The 20,809-nt window shown below is 34.2% G+C and overlaps 1 protein-coding gene across 1 annotated transcript in view; it reads right to left on the reverse strand.

Moving 5' to 3' along the window:
- Window positions 1-3,581: 3,581 nt before the first annotated feature.
- Window positions 3,582-20,809, reverse strand: part of LOC144435074 (unconventional myosin-XV-like) — a 57,004-nt gene continuing 39,776 nt past the window's right edge. The window contains exons 32-49 of the mRNA XM_078123621.1: window positions 19,570-19,705; window positions 18,905-19,017; window positions 18,131-18,340; window positions 16,387-16,552; window positions 15,732-15,826; window positions 15,233-15,290; window positions 14,488-14,664; window positions 13,828-13,974; window positions 13,015-13,088; window positions 12,297-12,379; window positions 11,261-11,661; window positions 10,633-10,793; window positions 9,148-9,281; window positions 8,418-8,601; window positions 7,435-7,518; window positions 7,087-7,221; window positions 5,943-6,025; window positions 3,582-4,558 (exon numbers count right to left, since the gene is read on the reverse strand). Of these exons, the coding sequence (XP_077979747.1) occupies window positions 4,483-4,558; window positions 5,943-6,025; window positions 7,087-7,221; window positions 7,435-7,518; window positions 8,418-8,601; window positions 9,148-9,281; window positions 10,633-10,793; window positions 11,261-11,661; window positions 12,297-12,379; window positions 13,015-13,088; window positions 13,828-13,974; window positions 14,488-14,664; window positions 15,233-15,290; window positions 15,732-15,826; window positions 16,387-16,552; window positions 18,131-18,340; window positions 18,905-19,017; window positions 19,570-19,705 (2,517 nt within the window). The 3' untranslated portion in view covers window positions 3,582-4,482. The remainder of the gene's footprint in view (window positions 4,559-5,942; window positions 6,026-7,086; window positions 7,222-7,434; window positions 7,519-8,417; window positions 8,602-9,147; window positions 9,282-10,632; window positions 10,794-11,260; window positions 11,662-12,296; window positions 12,380-13,014; window positions 13,089-13,827; window positions 13,975-14,487; window positions 14,665-15,232; window positions 15,291-15,731; window positions 15,827-16,386; window positions 16,553-18,130; window positions 18,341-18,904; window positions 19,018-19,569; window positions 19,706-20,809) is intronic.

Here is a 20,809-nt window from a genome sequence, read left to right on the forward strand (position 1 = left end):
AAGTTGAAGGTACGACCACAATCGTCAAACATGGTAGTCGCATATTGTAGGATTTCATCATTTGCTACAAAATATAATGGGATAATTCATTGAAGTTGGGGTTATTACTGTGAAATTTTCAAAACAAGGAAGTTTGTGGAAAATATCCCTCTCCCAAATGCTACTACATGTATTGACAAACGTGTAAATTCATAAAAAATACAGTGTATGCACATACAAAATATTCAAATAGGTAGCCCGCATGTTTGAAACGTTTACAACCAGCTTTAAAGGTGACAAGATTCCACAGAGCAACAACTCAGAAATCGTCGGGATTTCAGCCTTTCTGTTCATTTTGCTGTCAATTTCGCCTGGTAAAAATGTGACTTCAAGGCATATTTGTTCTAACGAGGTGGATTTTTGACTGATCTGAAGTCAAGTTGTGGCATTTTTTTTCATGATATGAAAATTATAATAGTACTCGCTTTTGGGTATGGATGTTGATCAGTCTCAACCCTTTTGAGTTATTTCCAGATGTGACTATTGCGGAGGGGGGTGTTTGTTTGTTTGTTCGTTGGTTTGTTGTCGTTTACTCATGTATGTATCTACTCATGTCGGTTTATTTTGTTTGTAAACAAGTAAACCGACAAATGAGTAGAAACAACTTTACAGGAGGATGCATAATGGTATCTCTGAAACGTATCAATAAGATGAGTTTTTTTCGTATATTTAGCATGAGATTTCAATATTTCATGACAAATGTTGCATAAATTTTATTATTTACAGTATAAGCAGTTGCAAGTCATGGATTGAAAAAGGTAGGTTTCAGACAGTATGAAAAAATGGAGCCATCAGATAGGTGAGCCATGTATATATACGTACATACAAATACACACACACATACATACATACATACATACATACACACACACACACACACACACACATACATACATACATACATACATACATACATACATACATACATACATACATACATATATATTCATCCAATTTTACAAAACATAAAAGGGAAAGTAATGGAAACCATAAACTGACACACTGTGCTTGATATCATATTGTTTATTTCTGATTATTTTTGTACTTTATCAAAATACATGTATCAAAACTGGAAGTGATAGTTACTGTTAACACTCACATTTCTTATGAATCAGATGTAAACTCACGGTATAAAACCCACAAGTTATCATACAATTGGAAAATTTATACATCATTGAAAATTTCAACTGTATCAAGGTGAAAGGAGTACAATATTTGGTAGAAAATTTTAAAATTCATAAATGCAGCAATGACAGGATTTGAAATAAAGCAGTCATATTGGTAGATATTTTTTAGGGACCAACCCGTATATTCACAAAACTAGGCCACAATATCTGATGGTTCAAGTGTCCAATCCTGTAAACTTTGTTTCTTATATCATATCAAAATCATAGTATGCATGGAATAATGAACAATCTGTGTAATATCATGACTAAAATTAGGAAGAAAAAGTTGCCATTAGCTTATCTCCAATATATATAGTATTGCTTCCAGCAAAAATCTGACCATATCATAACAACTATATATGTGTAATATTAAAGTATATTTAACCCTTTCACCACCGATTCCACGCACAAGCACTAATAGAACAAATGATGGTATTTTTCTGTATTAATTCACACAACATTGGTATTTTTTTTACCAAAGATGCCATAAAAGCTGTATTAATGTTGGGTTCTTATATAGCGCTTTCCCACACCGTGCTCAAAGCGCTTTACAATTTGACTGCATAGTTTTACAAACCATACAAAAGATGATTTCTTGTCTTCTATTATTGCATGATATTTGATACTAAACATAGTACAGTATCAAGACTGTGGACACTTCAAAAAGTAGCTGTATCGTGCAACAGCCATGACAAGACTGTGGATACATCACACAAAGTATCCTGCTACAGCCATGACAAGACTGTGGATACATCACAAAGTATCCTGCTACAGCCAATGACGAAAACAAGAATAATTGTGTAAATGTGTTGACTTTATAAGTAGGTCAATCGTCTGTAAGTACCATCACCATAGATCTAAATGTGATCTACAAATATTTGTAACTTTAGAATGTATTCAATAGGTAAGCTAATCTACAGCACTAAGGGTTGTGATCGATACACCACTGTGTAAAAATGTCACAACCACATTACAAATAACCTAATTTCTATGGATAAAGATATCTATGTCAGTGGATAATGGTCTCTGATAAAAATCAATGAATTGCCTACATTAATCACACAGAAAAGACATATGTCTGAGGCAAGGTACAAACTATAGGTATTTGTAGGGTAAATATGACTTGTATAAGTGCACACACTAATGGTATTATATCCCAACTAATGATATGCTATCAATACTACAGGAATGATATGTTAGGTATCAGAACACAAAAATTATAAAAGATGAAGTAGGCTTACATAAATTAGTTTATTTTTTTACACACCCTCAAGATGAGATGTAATTCTGAATATTGCATCCTAAAACACATATTTTGTAGTTTTTTCAAGCTCACTTTTGGTTATATGAAACTGAGTAAATATATAATCCATATAGTTCAACCTTATTTAGTGAAATGTCAAACCCCCACCCTATAGACTAATATAAAAATAGATAAATATATTTCTACCTCACCATATTTGTGATGGTATCATAATGTGTAATTGTTAAATATTTTTATAGCAATTATTTCATATCACAGAAAAATTCCAAATATATATATATACATAAACCGAAATGCAACCACAAACACTGGTATGAAATGATAATTCATAGACAAAAAACAAAAAAAATGGAAAAAAACATTCATGAAGATAATGTGATCTCCGGATGTGATATCACGACAATGAAAAATGAAATGAAAATACAGTAAAATACATAATCAAGAAATGGTATGAAGACTTGGCATGATTTATAGTTCTCTAAAACTTGAAATTAATGACAATGGAATGGTAGCACAAGTGACTTTTTACTGAATTATAAAGTCAGTTTTTTTACTCTGAAAATAGAAATTCAGTGCAATGGCAATGGCTATTACCATGGTTTCTGGGGATTCCAGAAATTGGATGATGGCTGTTACCATGGTTTCTTGAGATTCCAGAAATTGGATGATGGCTGTTACCATGGTTTCTTGAGATCCAGAAATTGGATGATGGCTGTTACCATGTTTTCTTGTGATTCCAGAAACTGGATGATCCTAAAATGCATTCCAACAAAGGATCAATTTTACCTAGCTGTTGACCAAAAAATCACATTTTTAACTTAATTTGTTTATCAGATCATATCACATCAGATCAGATCACTTTGCATTGAACAATTTATCCTAAAGACATCCTTTCGAAAATCCACACCAATTATTAGCAGTTTTGGAGGTTTGTCTTTTGGTAGAATATTGAGGTACCACAATTTTGTTTACCTATAATTGCATATCACCAATTTGAAGATCTCCCAACTAGACATCCAAAGTAAATTTCTCACAATATACCAGTACTATGGCAACTGGCTTAGTGGTTTCTGACTTAAAGTCACACCCAAACCTAAGCACACCTACACACACACACACACACACACACACACACCTATGCCTTTAGCGCTACAACACTTTTACTCCACTGATACTAAAAACTGATTTATTACGTGGACTATATATAGACTAATCTACATTGCATAGCTTAGCAGACATATATACACTGTCAACATTCAATTCATACTACTACTTGCTATGCTTATATATGTATCACATGAAATTTTCACAAAGTTGACATAATCATATTTTTCTACACAAATCTACTTGTCCCTGGTTACAACTTGTAAGGCAACTCACTGCAATGCCACATCACTTGTTAATAATCTCTCCCATAAAAATCCCTGCTATAAACTTAAAACAGTTTCTCAATGACTTCTTTATCTCACACTTCATTTCAAATATCTCGACAACTCTATTTTTAAAGTCCAAAACAGACGTACAATTCTGCAAAAAGTTCAAAAGACAAATAGATAAAAATAAAGAATACTAAACAAACTGTATTAAAGATATACCATGTTAGACTACAGTGTGATAACTCTTTATTAAGAGTCACACTTTTCATTATTATTACCATCATCTGTTGCATCAACAAAAAACTTATATACAGTAACCTGCCAATACTTGTAGTTATTGACAAGTCAAAATTTGATTTATAAAGTTTATTTACTTTGACCGTAGATTTGTAGTGTTTTCAAAGTGATATAACTTTGACCATTCAGTTACTTCCTAAGGTTATCTCTGTATTGCATTTCTCTTCACAGAGTCATCATAGTTGTGTATTTTCAGTTCAATGACAATGTGATTTAACTTTGACTCTTGATAAATTGGTATATCTTATATGATATATGTATTACTCTTATTATTTCTAAGAATACACAGGTTTTGCACCATGCTGGATCCCATTCAACTGAGCCATATTCTGAAATTCTGCTACAGGAGGTTGTTCATATTTGCCGGCAACTTGGGCATGGATGTATTGGGAAATGATGTTCGAAATCTCCGTGCCCTGCAATGGAATAGAAAGTGAGAAGTTAGAACATATCATTCCTATTCAAATCCTAATAACCTATTCACTGTTAAAGGGGCACACCACTCCAGGAAACAGAGAAATGTTCATAAACCATGTGTTCTGGAGAATCATTTCATGATTTTTGACACTCAATGTATTATATCTGTTGACTCCCATGATTCAATAGTCCATAGTGAAGATACCCTATAAAGGTACTGAACTTGCAAATAACTGTAGGTGATGTAAAATCATGAAATGACTCTAGAACCAAGAGTTTATGAAAATGCCTGTATGTCCTGGAGTGGCCCTCCCCTTTAAAACAAAGGAGAGACAGATAGTCAAGTCAGCAATCCGTGATTTATATGTGTGATATCTTGTGCAATTACACCAAGTGAAATTATATATGGACCATTCTCACTGAACCGTGATACAAGTCATTCAAAAACTGATCACATAGTTTGTTGTGCAAACAGTAATATTTATTAGCTGTCTGTCTCTTAGAACTTCACCTTACATGACCTCAAAAAATACAATATTGATCTGTAAGTGAGATAGAATGAAACAGTACAGACTTGTCATTGTTGGTTTTCCTGTTAATCATTGATTAAATGGAGTGCACACAACAATGACTCTCTCAGTCTATCTCTGGGAGTAAATATGGTGGCATTTAAATCCAATATTCACAGCTATTCACTCAACTTGATAAAATTGAGAAGAAAAAGGTACGCATGTGCCCAATATTATGTCATTTTTAGAATGAACTTGAATGAAAAAAGTTTGCGTATGTCAAAGATACGGTTGCAGGACAACAGGTGGAATTTGTTCCTACAGTAGAGCAAGAAAAACTTGATGATTTGAACCCAGCTATTAAAAGCCTTGATTCAAGTTGCAACAGTTCATTCAGAAAGGTTGTATGTGATTGATATATACCAATACCAGGTGATGACGATACCCTTACACATGATTTATGCATGACAGCTAAACATAAAAACCTGTGGTAACCACTTACATGATGGATTTTATCTTATCACACTAAAATGGTCAAACCTTCCGTTAAAAACTCCTATATAATTTTGTATGTCTTATATGTATATTCAACTGGGGAGCCTATCTCATGGATCCCTGTGGTTGGTAAATAATCATAATATGTCCTCCTAAACCGTAATATACCATAATACACATGGAATCACATTCTCTACAAGTCATGCTGCACAACTTAAAAAGACTGTACACCATATCGTCTTTGCACAATAATCATGCTTTTTGCTCACACTTAACACATGCAGTGCCATGTCCCTGAAACAAACTGGGATCAATGACTAACTTAGGATTTGGCATGCTAACAACGTATTTGATTAAGTCACTATGGAAACATAATTACTTGGCCTTGATTGCATGTCTCATTTTCTCTTGATGAGTTTTAAGATAAAGATTGATGATACCAGCTACATGTAATGTTACATTCTGTGAACAATAAATACAGGAAGTGGATAGGTCAGACACAATGACTTTACAATGTATTATGTGTACATAGTTAAGGTCATAGGTCAGACACAATGACTTTACAATGTATTATGTGTACATAGTTAAGGTCATAGGTCAGACACAATGACTTTATAATGTATTATGTGTACATAGTTAAGGTCATAGGTCAGAAAACGACTTACAACATCAAGGGTCAGATGCAACGACTCTGCACTTGTATCATATAGGTCATATACAATGACTTTACACATCGTTGTCGTGATCAGTTGTGTGTGCAATGAAAGGAAATGTATCCACATATCCAATTGTGAAGTGACAGTGTATGGAAATGTATCAGTGTGATTAGTTGTATGGAAATGTGTCCATGTGATCAGTTGTGTGGTGAGTGTATGGAAATGTATCAGTGTGATTAGTTGTGTGGAAATGTAACCATGTGATCAGTAGTGTGGTGGGTGTATGGGAATGTATCCATGTGACTATAGTTGTGTGGTGACAGTGTGTGGACATGGTGTATGTGGAGAGTGTGTGGACATGGCCAGTTGTGTGGTGACAGTGTGTGGACAATTTGTCCATGTGATCATGCAATCATGTGGAGAGTGTGTGGAAATGTGTCTGTGTGATCAGTTGTGTGGTGAGAGTGTATGGACATGTGTCCATGTGATCAATCATGTGGTGAGTGTGTGGAGATGGTCTATGTCGTCAATTGTGTGGTGACAGTGTATGGAAATGTGATCAGTTGTGTGGTGAGAGTGTATGGACATGTGTCCATGTGATTAGTTGTGTGGTGAGTGTGTGAACATGGTTCATGTTATCAATTGTGCGGTAAGTGTATGGAAATGTATCCACATAATTAGTTGTGTGGTAACAGTGTGTGTGGAAATGTATCCATGCTATCAGTTGTGTGGTGACAGTGTGTGGAAATGTATCCATGTATGTTGTGTGTGCAGTAACTATATATTGAAATGTATCTATATGACAAGTTTTTTTTGATGCAGCAAACAGGAATGAATCCATGTGATAAGGGAATGATTTGTACTCACCTGATCAGTTTCAATTCTTGTGACTTTCTGTACCATCAGATTACCATACTTCAAATCAATAAACCATTTTCCCTGACCTGACTTCAATCGTCTTGTAGAGACAATTTCAGTAAATGGATTGGATACAAGAATTTCCTGAAAAACAACAACAAGATACATACAAGTGTTTACTAGCTTAGCAATGCAGTCAGTATGTGCTTCTAAATCATAAATGTTACAAATAGTGGATAGTTTCTGACGTAAGCTCAACAGTCAGAAATGTCAATTGTTCTCCGCCAAAGAGTTCTTCATCAGAGTTGGCATTGTTGTGTGTGTCTTCTATTAGACAGGTAGTGATGAGATACTTACATGGGTCACACTGTGCAGGAAATGTACACCTTGTTTGTTGATAGCCATGATACATTCACCCTGAATTCTACTATCCGATATACTCTGTAAACCAAACCAAAACAAAACAATCCAATGAAATGTTACACCATTGTACCACAAATAACACAGTCCTAAAGCCAATACCATTATGTACAACATTTCTTTCTTATTCACATTAATAATAAATTGGACAACAAACACATCATATTTGATTAATTTCACTTTAGATCATAAGTTACTGTTAAATACATGATAACTGACATGATTAGATATATACTTTATTGCTATAAAAATATAATTGACATTGACTATTAATACTAGATGACACTTATCTTCTTTTAGCAATGACAGTTGTTGTTGTAAATCTTATTCATTCGTTTATGCAAAGCAATATTTTGACAATTATTTTTATCACATTTGTTTTTTTTATTTTTCCGCTACCCGAGTTTCACCCAGTATTTTCGACTTACTCTTTCTGTAAGGGTTGTGGGCTAGACTAGTTCAGTAGAACTATTTCTACAACCCCCACCAGGTCCATGGAATTACTGATGTATTTTGATAGATTATTCTTTGACTTAATTTAATTTATATATTTTGTTAATTTTTTTGTTATGTGTGGGTTTTTTTTTTAATTTCCTGGTGAAATCAATAAATGATTACTAAAATGAGTACAGTTACTCAGTTACCATAGTAAGTTATACTAATGTGACTTTCTGAGTTAAGTGTCATTTACTTAATTACTAATGACTTTGACACATGCTCTTATCAATAACACTTATCCCTCTATCTATAACGCTTTACCACATTATATATACATTGTAACACATATCTATAACACTTGTCCCATTATCTATAACACTTACTCCATTATCTATAACACTTATCCCTAACACTTACCCCATTATCTATAACGCTTATCTCTAATTATCTATGACACTAGCCCTGTTACTACAGACACTTACCCTAATAGGGAAGAAATTTGATCCAAATAACGGCCAGCTTTGTAGAGTTGATAGGAACTCTACTTTACACTCATGAGGTGCTAGTCTCTCTACAGTTGGTAGATATTGATGGATGATGTTGACCCATTGTTGTGCTTTCAATTGATTGATAACCACTGTGGGCAGTATACCACGCAGATCTCTACTGTGGAAAGTATCACCAAAGAAAGTTGAATGCAGTATGTTGGCAGGGATAATAAATCATTTATACCAAGATGTAATTAATTTTAACCATATACTGTATAGACGTATGAAGCCCTAGGTCTTACCAATCCATTAAAACTTGAAAGGAAAACTGGGAATTTTAAAGCTAGTGTTAATTTAATTTGCACACTTCACACACATTAAACATTACACGTTAATGTTTAACTTTGACATTGCCAGAAATATAGGAATTGTAAGAAAATTACAGTATGAAGGATATAAAAAGGATTTACATGGATCTCCAATACATAGACACACATATAAGTTAAGACACAAGCATTGCATTTATATAGCTTCAGATGTATTTGCTTTGATTTAATTTAACTCTGAACATAGAACAAATATTGCACAATAGTCTGCTTGCCCTTATTTCTAACATGTGTGAAACAGCTGTGTAGAGTATGATTTGTATAGTCAGCAGTAAAGTTAATAGTAGAGTTACAAGCAATATTTCAAGTCGAGATAATAGTAAAAACATTTGACATACGTGGTAGGCATCTGTATCGTATCACTAGCTTTACGTTGAAGTGCAGCCATGCGAGCTACTTCATTCTGCTGTTCAGTTGTCAACACTCCATTCTGCATTACCAATAGACGACCACTAAGATAGTCAGGCAATACCTACAAATACAAGTAACAAGCTTATAAGATGTTTGGACAAGCAGAACTCCTTGACTGTGACCTCCAGTAGTAGTCACTGATCATAAATACAAATTTCAACAATACTTACAAGTTATTGGTAGTAGTACCTTAGTATCACTAAAAGGTACATGAGTATTTTGTTTATCTATAATAATTCACCTTTTATTTATACTCAACACACACAGTAGCAGAGTATGGTATGGTACAATTCATGAAATAAAGCAAAGAGTGTGGTATGGTACAATTCATGAAATATAGCAAAGAGTGTGGTAGGGTACAATTCATGAAATAAAGCAAAGAGTGTGGTAGGGTACAATTCATGAAATAAAGCAAAGAGTGTGGTAGGGTACAATTCATGAAATATAGCAAAGAGTGTGGTAGGGTACAATTCATGAAAGAAACTATATGAAAACTACAAAGCTCACAATTGCAGAGCATAACTAAGTATACAAGCTACTTGAGGGAACAGCACATTGCAGTGAATACTGCAAGGGCTACATAACTGTATTCCATTATAATTTTTAAGACTTTTTCTTTTTTGCGAGATAGTGAAAAAAGTAGAAATATTTAAATTACAACTCTGGATCAATATAATTCTGTCAGATCTGTGCTCCTTACATGAAACTTACATGTGAATTTCATTATCTATTTCATTATTATTACACCTGTGACAAATTCTTTCATTCAAAGGTAATAACACAAGGCATTTATCACACTCTAATATATTGATTTAATTTTTAGCAGGATATTGATTCAGCTGGAATATGAATGAATGGTCCTGTCCCTATTCAGCATGGACAAATAGTAACAATACCTTATAGTATTATGAATATAAATATTTATTAGTAATATCAATATAATATCAAATTAGAATATTAGTCATTAAAATAATTCACAACAGCTAAGAGAGCTAGTTATGAGGTTCCTAATATGAATTCTGTTAATACTCAAGGTGTTTTACACATATTTTCACAGTATTAAAATATACTTTTTCAGCACATGTATATGAAAATAGGTATACAGACTTTGTACTCTGTCTCTAGATCTTCGGCTATGTCTGCATTGTTAATCTACCAAGCTGTGTAAATTGTAGTATTTCATTAAAACTGGGGTTTCATAATCTATAAAGGACTTAAACTAAAAGACTTGATAGAGGGCGCTCTTGTGTGTGTGTGTGTGTGTGTGCGTGTGTGTGTGTGTGTGTGTGTGTGTGTGTGTGTGTGTGTGTGTGGTGAGAGGTGTGACTACAAATAGAGTAACCAGAACAGCAAATCTTTCCGACTACAAAAGATTTGAGGTTTAATGAATTTTGATATTTTGTAATTCTTACCTGGTTGTAGATAATGGTGACATTCAATTGGCTTTCTAGTCGTAATGGTTGATGCCATAATACTTTCTTAAAGATCAGATAGTGATCAAAGTTTTGTCTTTCCAGCTGAGTTGTAACATCAATGATATAGTCACTGGGATTCAATGGAAGAACCAGATTTTCTGGAAAATAGAAAACAACCGGAATCAGTGTAGCTTGAATGTAACAAAGGCTGATATGTGTCCAATGGAAAGGAGAGAAGATCTAGTAATGTTATCTTCTCCCAATAAAGCTTCAATAATTTTTTGGGAAAAAATATCATGAAGATTTTCAATTTATATTTCAACTAACTTTACAAAAGTAGATGTATGATATATATATATAAATGTAAGATAACTTTGAGTACATGGTATCACTGTACAAATTATTTGGTTGCCTGAACAAAAGTTATGTTGTAGTGGAAGTGAGTCATATTCTGAAAAGGAATGCAAAAGTAACAAGTAATATGGTAATTGCCATATTTTTGAATATTAACCACTCTTTTGTCAAAAGGCAAATGCTAAATAATCATTGGTTACTGACCCGCAAACTACCTGCGTGAGTCATATTCTAGGGTAATGTGCAAGATTAAGACCACCATGCAGCTTACCTTTCTCTACAACAGCAAATATACTATACTCTTCTATAGCCACTTGTTTGTGTACTCCCATTTCATAGCACAATTCTTCAACCACATCACTAGCAACTGTACAAGTTTTAGTCTTCAACATTGTACGTATACCACCAGGCAGTATGTACTGTTGACGTTTCTGATTACGACCAGCCAGCAGTGCCTTAACTTCCAACGCTCCAGGAATGTTCTTACGACCGTTGTATTTGAAAGTCTTCCTGAGATTGTATAGACAGACAGCAGCAGTACCATGGAACTGTCGCTGGTTGTCATTGGCTGCTGTTTGCAAGTACTTGACTAGATAGGGTTTCATTAAGGCACTACATTGGAAGTAGGAAGTGAATATGGCAAAGAAACGCCAACCACGCAGACAACTGTCTCTGTAATATTAATATGTAATAAAAAAAGATTGAAGGAAGTACCAATGGTAAATGGAATTTCTGATCTATTTTGATATACTTACAAGTTTAAAGTTCATATACAGCTTGACATTCACGTTGCACACACACACACACACACACACACACACACACACACACACACACACACACACACACACACACACACACTTACTTTTCAAGTGTTATACAAGTTTCTGGTGATGACATAATACTGAACTACTCATGTACTACTGAAAGTATGCACATTTTTATAAATTTCAATTTGAGCTTAAAGTTTACTACCCCCCCCCCCCCCCGAGCATAAACCTAGACTATCACAATGACTCTTTATACTTCCTCAACTCCCTAGCAAGCATGTAGTCCCTGCAGACTCTGTAAGCACATAGCAACAGATTATTCATGTAGCAACCTTTGTCCTCCCAGACCCCAATTTACACAGCTTTGTTGACAACATAGTTCAAATCAATCCCCAGGATCATAGTATTTACAAACACATGGATGTAGTCAGATTTAAACTGACAACATGTAGATTATGAGCCATTCAGCCATCACAACTTCACATGATAGTCTGTCAAATGACACTTACAAAGTAGGTGAATGATAGGATAACTTACACTTTAGGACTCTTATTACTGGTGGTTTGTTTACATAGCTGACAGTAGACTTCATCTATCAACTGTTCATTTTCATGACAAGCCTGTAACAGGAGATGAAACAAACACAACAAGATTAATAATGATATACCGCATGTATTAATCTGTTTCCCTACTTATGAATATTAACTTTTATCACTTGTAACAAAAATACGATTTTCAAAAGATGCCATTTGAATTGTTTTATGATTCCTTTCTGTGCAAAAGATTCAGACCAAGATATCCAGTTGATCAGATCAAAGAGAGCAATACGTGGTGTTTGTACACGGAGGATGCAAAGTAGACTTGAAATATTACAGATACAAACAAACGAACCCAGACTGTGATAGGGAACTGAATTGACTCAGGTTTCATACTTGTTATTATCCTGTCTTTCCCCGAAGGTAGTACCTGTAGGTAATCATTTATTTCAAAGACAAATAGTTTACTTCTATGCTGTTCAGATTCACAATAAATGACATGAGGTACTGGTAATCTGACTGTGGCGGTAGCTAGGTGTTTTGCTCAGATTCACAATAAATGACATGAGGTACTGGTAATCTGACTGTGGAGGTAGCTAGGTGTTTTGGTCAGCCAGAGAGGGCGCTACAACATAATTTAGGTACTACTGTTATATGTACTATATTCCATACAGTTGATCCTACCAGGAAAGGATTCCTTTGAACAGAAAGGGACTTACCCTTAGAATGTAATAGACATTGTCTAACTCTGTCTTGCCTTTCATTGGATAGTCACCCATCAGTCTCATTATTGCTGAAATATTAAATGATCAATATTGGAAATGCAATCAAACATTTGAATCAAGTCAACACTTGTGTTCTGTTGATGTATGAATTATATGAAAATGAATATGAAGATTTAGCCATCTTACAGTCTCTGATCACATACATGAATGCACACCATTCAATAGGCTAATCTTGGGATGGAATATTCAGTACATTGTAACTATGGTTACTGTAACCATGGTTACCACTGCTGACATCTATTGTTACTTATTGTCTATCATCACATAATGTTACATGTTACTGTTGCTAAATGGGTTGTAATAATCTTTATGGCCAAGACATGGGTTTTGGAGACTGAGATTGTACAGAGGAAGGGCCTGGTACTACAGAGGTCTCCAAAACCCATATCTGGGCCATAAAGGTTTTATTTTATACCCTTTGTAACAATAAAGTGACATGGAAACTTCATGTGAATCACATAATAATTGCATAAATTGATAGTGAAACATCATTTTATTCACAAAATGTAAAGAGAGTGAGAAAAGACCAAAGTCATGTTACAGCACACATGGATATCGCTGACTTTGCCATTATCATATTTGAGCAAAGTGAGTCATGGCATATGATACAGAAAATGATTGCACACGTTCAAAGCACATGCCCACCACAATTCATTGGAAGAGATAGGTGGTATATGTTACTACTTCATATCGATAATAAAAGACAGCTTGACACAGTTAAGTAGAATATTATTTGAAATTTCTTACCAATGAAACATTCTAAAGCCAACTTATTATGATGTCCACTTTCAAGACGAAGTAATGATGCTGGAACTGGTGACTTGGTATATTTGACCATATTAGCATACTCTTGCCATGTCCAACTATCATCCTTTCTTACCTTCTTACTACCACCTATGATAGGTCACAAAATGAGATAAAAAGAGAAATACTTTTTCATTTATTTATATACAAACAAAATACAATTGCCATGGTTTCACTGTTTGTTTTCATTCAGCTCAGAGAAATAATCCAAATATATTTATGCACTCAAATGACATAGAATGCTGTAGATCTAGATATTTTTGCCACTGGAAAATGTTGCAAATTAACAGTCTTCTAGTTCTCAAAGACTAATTTTTATTAATTACCAGACTGGTATATTGTGTTCATATACAAAAGGTGTTTTAGTCATTAATTATTTTTGCATTTTTTCCAGTGAAATATTAAAGCAAAAGTAAGTCTTTGTGAGAATTTCAGTTTACAGTATCTCTTACAACAATTATACTGCCAGTGTGTCATTGAATAAATCAACCATCAATTAAAGGTGTTTTTTTTCAAATTCAATGACTATCGGTACCTCCACTGATATTAAATTCAAGTCTATCATTGAAGTATCTATCATCAAGCAGTGTGATAACGACTTACCTCTGAGACTGCTCTTAATAGTACCAATAAACCTGAGTGAACCGCTAATAGAGCCATCAGCTTTACGTTGCATTTCATATTTCTCTAGCGACTCTCTGAAGTACTTCATTGCAAACTCCATCATAGAATACTTTCCATCTAACTGTCCATCTACAGTCCTCTCTTTCTGCATAGAGTCTGGAATCTGAAGACAAACAACAAGTCTTTGAAGATGACATAGCTCCCAAGAAACATCAGTCACAATCAGTGTATGTACTTGACATTGTTTCTTCAGCATTATGCACACATGTCAGACAATACTCTTACTAGGGGGAGATGCATGGTCGTGGGTTATTTTTGTCAATTTAAGTATTTCACACTCTTCTAAACTATCAAAAACATGTCGCGTAACTGGTAGGATCTTGAAACTGATCATCACAATGTTTCATAATCTAGCCATTCCTGATTTTATAACCCACACCCCCCACACATATATACAAACACAGCGCTACTACAATCCTAGTATGACATCAACACACGTTGACACCATAGCAACACAGATTTTTGTTCTTCACTCATCATCTCTACTGTAACATTATCAAATCACTGTTTGTGTTCTGGGGCCTGTCATTGAAGTTACAATTCAAATCTAGACCCTGACATAAATCTATCACCAAGTTTTAATCCTAACTACAAGTTACTTTGGATATAGCTAATTTCAAAATTTCCAAACTATCAGCACAAAGTGAAATACAGTCATTCTAACTTACCTGTCCTTTTCCCTTGACAACCAGAACTTTATCATCTGGCATTCCTTTGCTCACCTAAATGAATGGATGAAAATAAATGTCAAGGGTCAAAGGTCACATGAAATATATTCTAACTGTATTATAAACATATTTATTGAAAACAATTAGATGTCAACTGTTCTCATTAAATCAACTTCAAAATATAATCACTTTTAAATCAAATGAAACTTTCAAATTCAAGACAAATCACTTAAAATCACAAAATCCATCATTGGTCAGTTTGATAAAATCCTTGCAGTGACTTCAATTTGCAGTTATAAAATTGTGGTAACTGCGAGATTCAAAGTTACATTATTAAATCACTGTTTGTGATTACTGACCAACTTGAGTGCAAGACCTTAGCTTGCTTTAAAATAGGGTCTATTTACTGCTGACTTTTAGCCATTTAGCTTAGCTAAACAAGGCTATTATTAGTAAAGTATTTTAATGTAGTGTGAAAAATTGCAGTAGTGTTACCTTTGTGTGCCTGTAGGCATCAGGCCCTGGGGCTGTTGTCACATACTCAGCTGGGAAACTACCAGTTCTACCATCCAGCATACCATATAACCAACCTACAAAACAACACATAATATACCAAAAGTTTTAGAACATTAGCAGTAATTGATGAAATCACGTAGAACAGTTTTCCCCTTTTGGAACATTTGTTGAAACTTTCTCAGGATCTTCCCAGATTTGATGAAGTTACTGACTAACTTGAGTGCAAGATGTTAGCTTGCTTTAAATAGGGTCTATTTACTGCTGACTTTGAGTCATTTAGCTTTGCTAAACAAGGTTATTGTTAGTAAAGGATTTTAACTTTTATTTTTAGGACAAAGAATGTTGATTTAGCCATTACCAACATGTCCCAATCCACAGGTACATTTGTATGTTTATGTTGTGTCTACAAGTATTACTGGTAGGCTTGTGAATAAAATGGGCAGTTATGAAAACAAGGTATACATTAACATTACAGTAACTTCTCTTCTGTAGCAGAGTAAAACTTTGGAGTTGATGACATATTCTTGATGACATATACATGACAAAGAGTTTGTCTTCTATTATTCTCAAATTTGACACACAGACTGTAATGTGTATAGCACATATCTCTAAATGAAAGTTTAGGCCAACTTACCATTCTCTAGGTTATCTTGCTTTGCAGTCAGTTTGATAACATCACCTCTTCTGAAGCTAAGTAGTGTTGACTCTCTAGTCACATAGTCAGCTATAGCCCTCACATACTGAGAGTCTTTCTCTAGATCAATGATGTACGCATCTATCATCTCTTTTATCTGTAGTGCCTGATAATGATAATCAAATAAAAAAACTAATATAAAACTTGATATTACAGACTACAGATATTGAGATGTTTCTATAGTACATCACAGGAGTGAAATAAACAGCACATTACGTCACAGGAGTGAAATAAGCAGCACATTACACATATCAGAAATGGTTAATCTATTGACTTTAAATCTTTAGCAATTGTGAAGCCCAGTTACATAAGACATACATTAGGGCAACCCATTTAATCTCCATGTTTCTTATGACCTGGGAAACCTAAGATTTTAAAAACTGGCGCCCTCTATGACCAGATTAGAAAATATCGCAATGTTGGTGTTGGTGAGATGGCAACATGAAAAGTGTGTATCTGGCTGTAAATTATAACTTATCACTGAAATTTACAACCTTCATTAAACCAAAACAAATGGTTCATAAATTAGTTCTGATTTTGTCATTTCTGAGGCATTGTGACAGTTAACAGTATAATTATAAATACATTGAACGCATCAATGACATATACACACAGATTTAATTTGTTCTTCTTTTTGAGACCAACTGACTGACCCATCATTGTAAAGATGTTAAAATGAGAAATACAAAACTAAATACAGCCACCCTTTCTACAGATATCTTGTTTTGAAATGGACACTACATAAATTAAGTGAAGATGTCAGTTTTCTATCATGTAGTTACCATAGCAACTATCAAATTCAGTGAAGATGCCAGTTTTCTATCATGTAGTTACCATAGCAACTATCAAATTCAGTGAAGATGTCAGTTTTCTATCATGTAGTTACCATAGCAACTATCAAATTTTCTTTCTACTTCTTGATTTATTGTTGAAATAATGCATAATAAATATTATACCATGTACAAGTACAAGTTATTGCCTTAAAAACAAAAAATATGGATTTATATAGCCTGGTCATTCTACATCACGACAACACATGTCTAAATCTCTGGTTTTGTGTTGATCTAATCATTCCAAATTGCAATTATTTTCCCTGATTTTTCTTAATTTATGCGAGAGGAGATATAATATTATTTCCCAATCCCCCCCCCCTACACACACGCACATCCACACCCCCCCCACACACACACCCACACCTACACCCCACGCACACGCACATACCTACATCCCCCCCCCACACACACGCACATACCTACACCCCCCCACACACACACACATACCTACACCCCCCACCACACACACACACAAGCCCACACCTACACCCCTCCTCCCCCCCACACACACACATCCATCAGAAGTACTTATGTTCATAAAGTATTGTTTTCACTTCAGTTTTTGTTACCTTCTTTAGTGTGCTGAAGATATGTACACAGCAGCTACAAAATGTAACAGATGTGTTTGAGTTCATGGGTCATCATCTGTCTAATGTATTGTTTATGAAGGAATATATACTTGTGATTATATTTTTATATCATTTTGTCACAATTTGGTATCATTCAGTTGTGTATATATATATACTTGTAAGGCTTACAACCTATTGTATTCAATAAACCTGATTGATTGATATTGACTTGTTCATTCCAGTTGTGGTAATTATTCATAGATCATACAGGTGTGTACTTACCCTGAATGTATATAGAGAAATAACAGTTTGATTTGTTAGCGTAATACGCAGTGTACCACGATGAGTAACTACAAGTTCTTGAATTTCATTGAAAGTGAATGCATCCAAACACATGAGATGGTCTCGGCCAGGTTCTTGGTGACGACGAATCAATTTGATGCCCTTATCTGACACACCAAGATACTGTACTTGAGGGTTCTTTCGGCCTCCCTAAGAGAGGGATTAAAGTACAACAAATAAGTCAATTAAATAATTCTCAATAATGTATTCTGTCAGCCATATTATACTATGAATATAAAGTAACAGCTTAGCTTACATCACAGAGACACAACTAATCTTTTTGTGGGTGGATAAATGAAATATTATAAGATGTATTACAAGTATGAAATTCAATTAATTCCAATATTCCAATATGGGTGGATATGTAAAATACTATTAATATGAATAATACTGATATTGCTATTACCATATCAGTGTATGGAGAATGCCCTCAGGGAAATAAACATACTGTATGTTCATTTGTAGCAACATCATCTCATGCATATATAGTGTTTAATCATGTAAATCCTCTCATTCAAGCAAGATTACATGTCCCTGATGTTTACACTATATAGTATATTATGTGAAATAAGTCACACATCATTCTGTCATTCAGGAGTAAATTACTTCACTGGCAGCTGAGATTACCTGAAATCTCCAGTGAATGTAAAACACAAAATCTGTATTACTTGTGTACATTAGCATTCAATATGTTGGGATGATGGTTGTACTTACAGAGACTGGAAAGAGTCGACAGAAGTAACATGGCCACTGCCTTGCTGTCTGGACAACTTGTTTTTTCACCGTGCTTTTATGACTCAAATTGTTGAGTGTGATGTTGTGATGATCTGGAAAACATGGACATTAGAATATATTAAATTAGCATAATCTTGCCAAGAGGAAGTATGACACAAGTATTTCATATTTTGTTATCGGTAAACATGTGACAGGAGTATAAGGGTGCCATGGCTAAATGTGTTGAATAGTTGTGAGAAATTCAAACTACTATACAGAGTCCAGCCATGGGGTCTCATTTTTGTTCCTTTTCTCCTTCCCAATGGTCTATCTGTCTAGTTAAATTGACATAAAATTTATATGAATACCGTAGGATTGCAATCCAAATAAAAATTTCCGACATAAATAAAGCTGTTTGTTTTGTAACAAAGTGTAGAGTAGATAAAACTACCAGACTTCGCCTGTCATTTCACAGTGTTTTTATTCATGGTAGTAAGTATGATTAAAATCTACCAGAGTTCCCTTGTACTTTAAATTGAAGTACATAGTATGTAAATCTCTGCAAGTTTTATGAGATTTCCTTCATGTTTTACCAGGTTCCCAAACCTTAGTATTTAGCAAAAAACAATCTTAATGTATGTATGTATTAAGTGTCAGTATCTTACCTAGTATTTCTCTCATTTTCCTCTTCTCTTCTTTACTAGTTCTAATACAGCTATTTCCTAGTGTATCTTGTACAACTTGACAGAATATCAGATGCAGCAGTGTTGGGTTGTCCAGTTTTTCATTGACTGTAAACACCTAATCACATCAAATCAAACAGTAATATAAGTTGTATCTATTCATTGACTGTAAACACCTAATCACATCAAATCAAACAGTAATATAAGTTGTATCTATTCATTGACTGTAAACACCTAATCACATCAAATCAAACAGTAATATAAGTTGTATCTATTCATTGACTGTAAACACCTAATCACATCAAATCAAACAGTAATATAAGTTGTATCTATTCATTGACTGTAAACACCTAATCACATCAAATCAAACAGTAATATAACTTGTATCTATTCATTGACTGTAAACACCTAATAACATCAAATCAAACAGTACTATAACTTGTATCTATTCATTGACTGTAAACACCTAATAACATCAAATCAAACAGTACTATAACTTGTATCTATTCATTGACTGTAAACACCTAATCACATCAAATCAAACAGTACTATAACTTGTATCTATTCATTGACTGTAAACACCTAATCACATCAAATCAAACAGTACTATAACTTGTATCTATTCATTGACTGTAAACACCTAATCACATCAAATCAAACAGTAATATAACTTGTATCTATTCATGATGAGTACACACGTTATTTGCTGTACAGAGTATGCTCTGTTTACAGGGTGAAAAGAGTATGCTCTGTTTACAGGGTGAAAAGAGTATGCTCTGTTTACAGGGTGAAAAGAGTATGCTCTGTTTACAGGGTGAAAGCTAGTTCAATCAAGCCAACTGATTGTGTGGTACGACACTGAGAGTCAACTGATAGTGTGGCGTATGTCCTATCTTACAGACTACTGTTGTCGTAACATTAACAATTAGTAAAGAGACACTTGACAGCTATAAAGAGACAATTCTTGGTGCCTGTAATAGCATTTTACCTCAAGCCAGAGGGTCAACATAGAACATAACGGTTGTCTTATTCTCATGCACACATATAGCGTGTAGACCACAAGTTATGGTGTCTTCAAAGTCTTTATTTTATGTAAAACCTAGGTGGTAGAATTCTACTGCAGCTACCGAGAATTGACAGCTAACCAGACAGATTGAAATTTTATGACAAACCTAGGTGGTCGAATTCTACTGTAGGTACCGAGAATTGACAGCTAATCAGA

Source organism: Glandiceps talaboti, chromosome 5 (genome assembly GCF_964340395.1).
Source record: "Glandiceps talaboti chromosome 5, keGlaTala1.1, whole genome shotgun sequence".
Lineage (NCBI taxonomy): Eukaryota > Metazoa > Hemichordata > Enteropneusta > Spengelidae > Glandiceps > Glandiceps talaboti.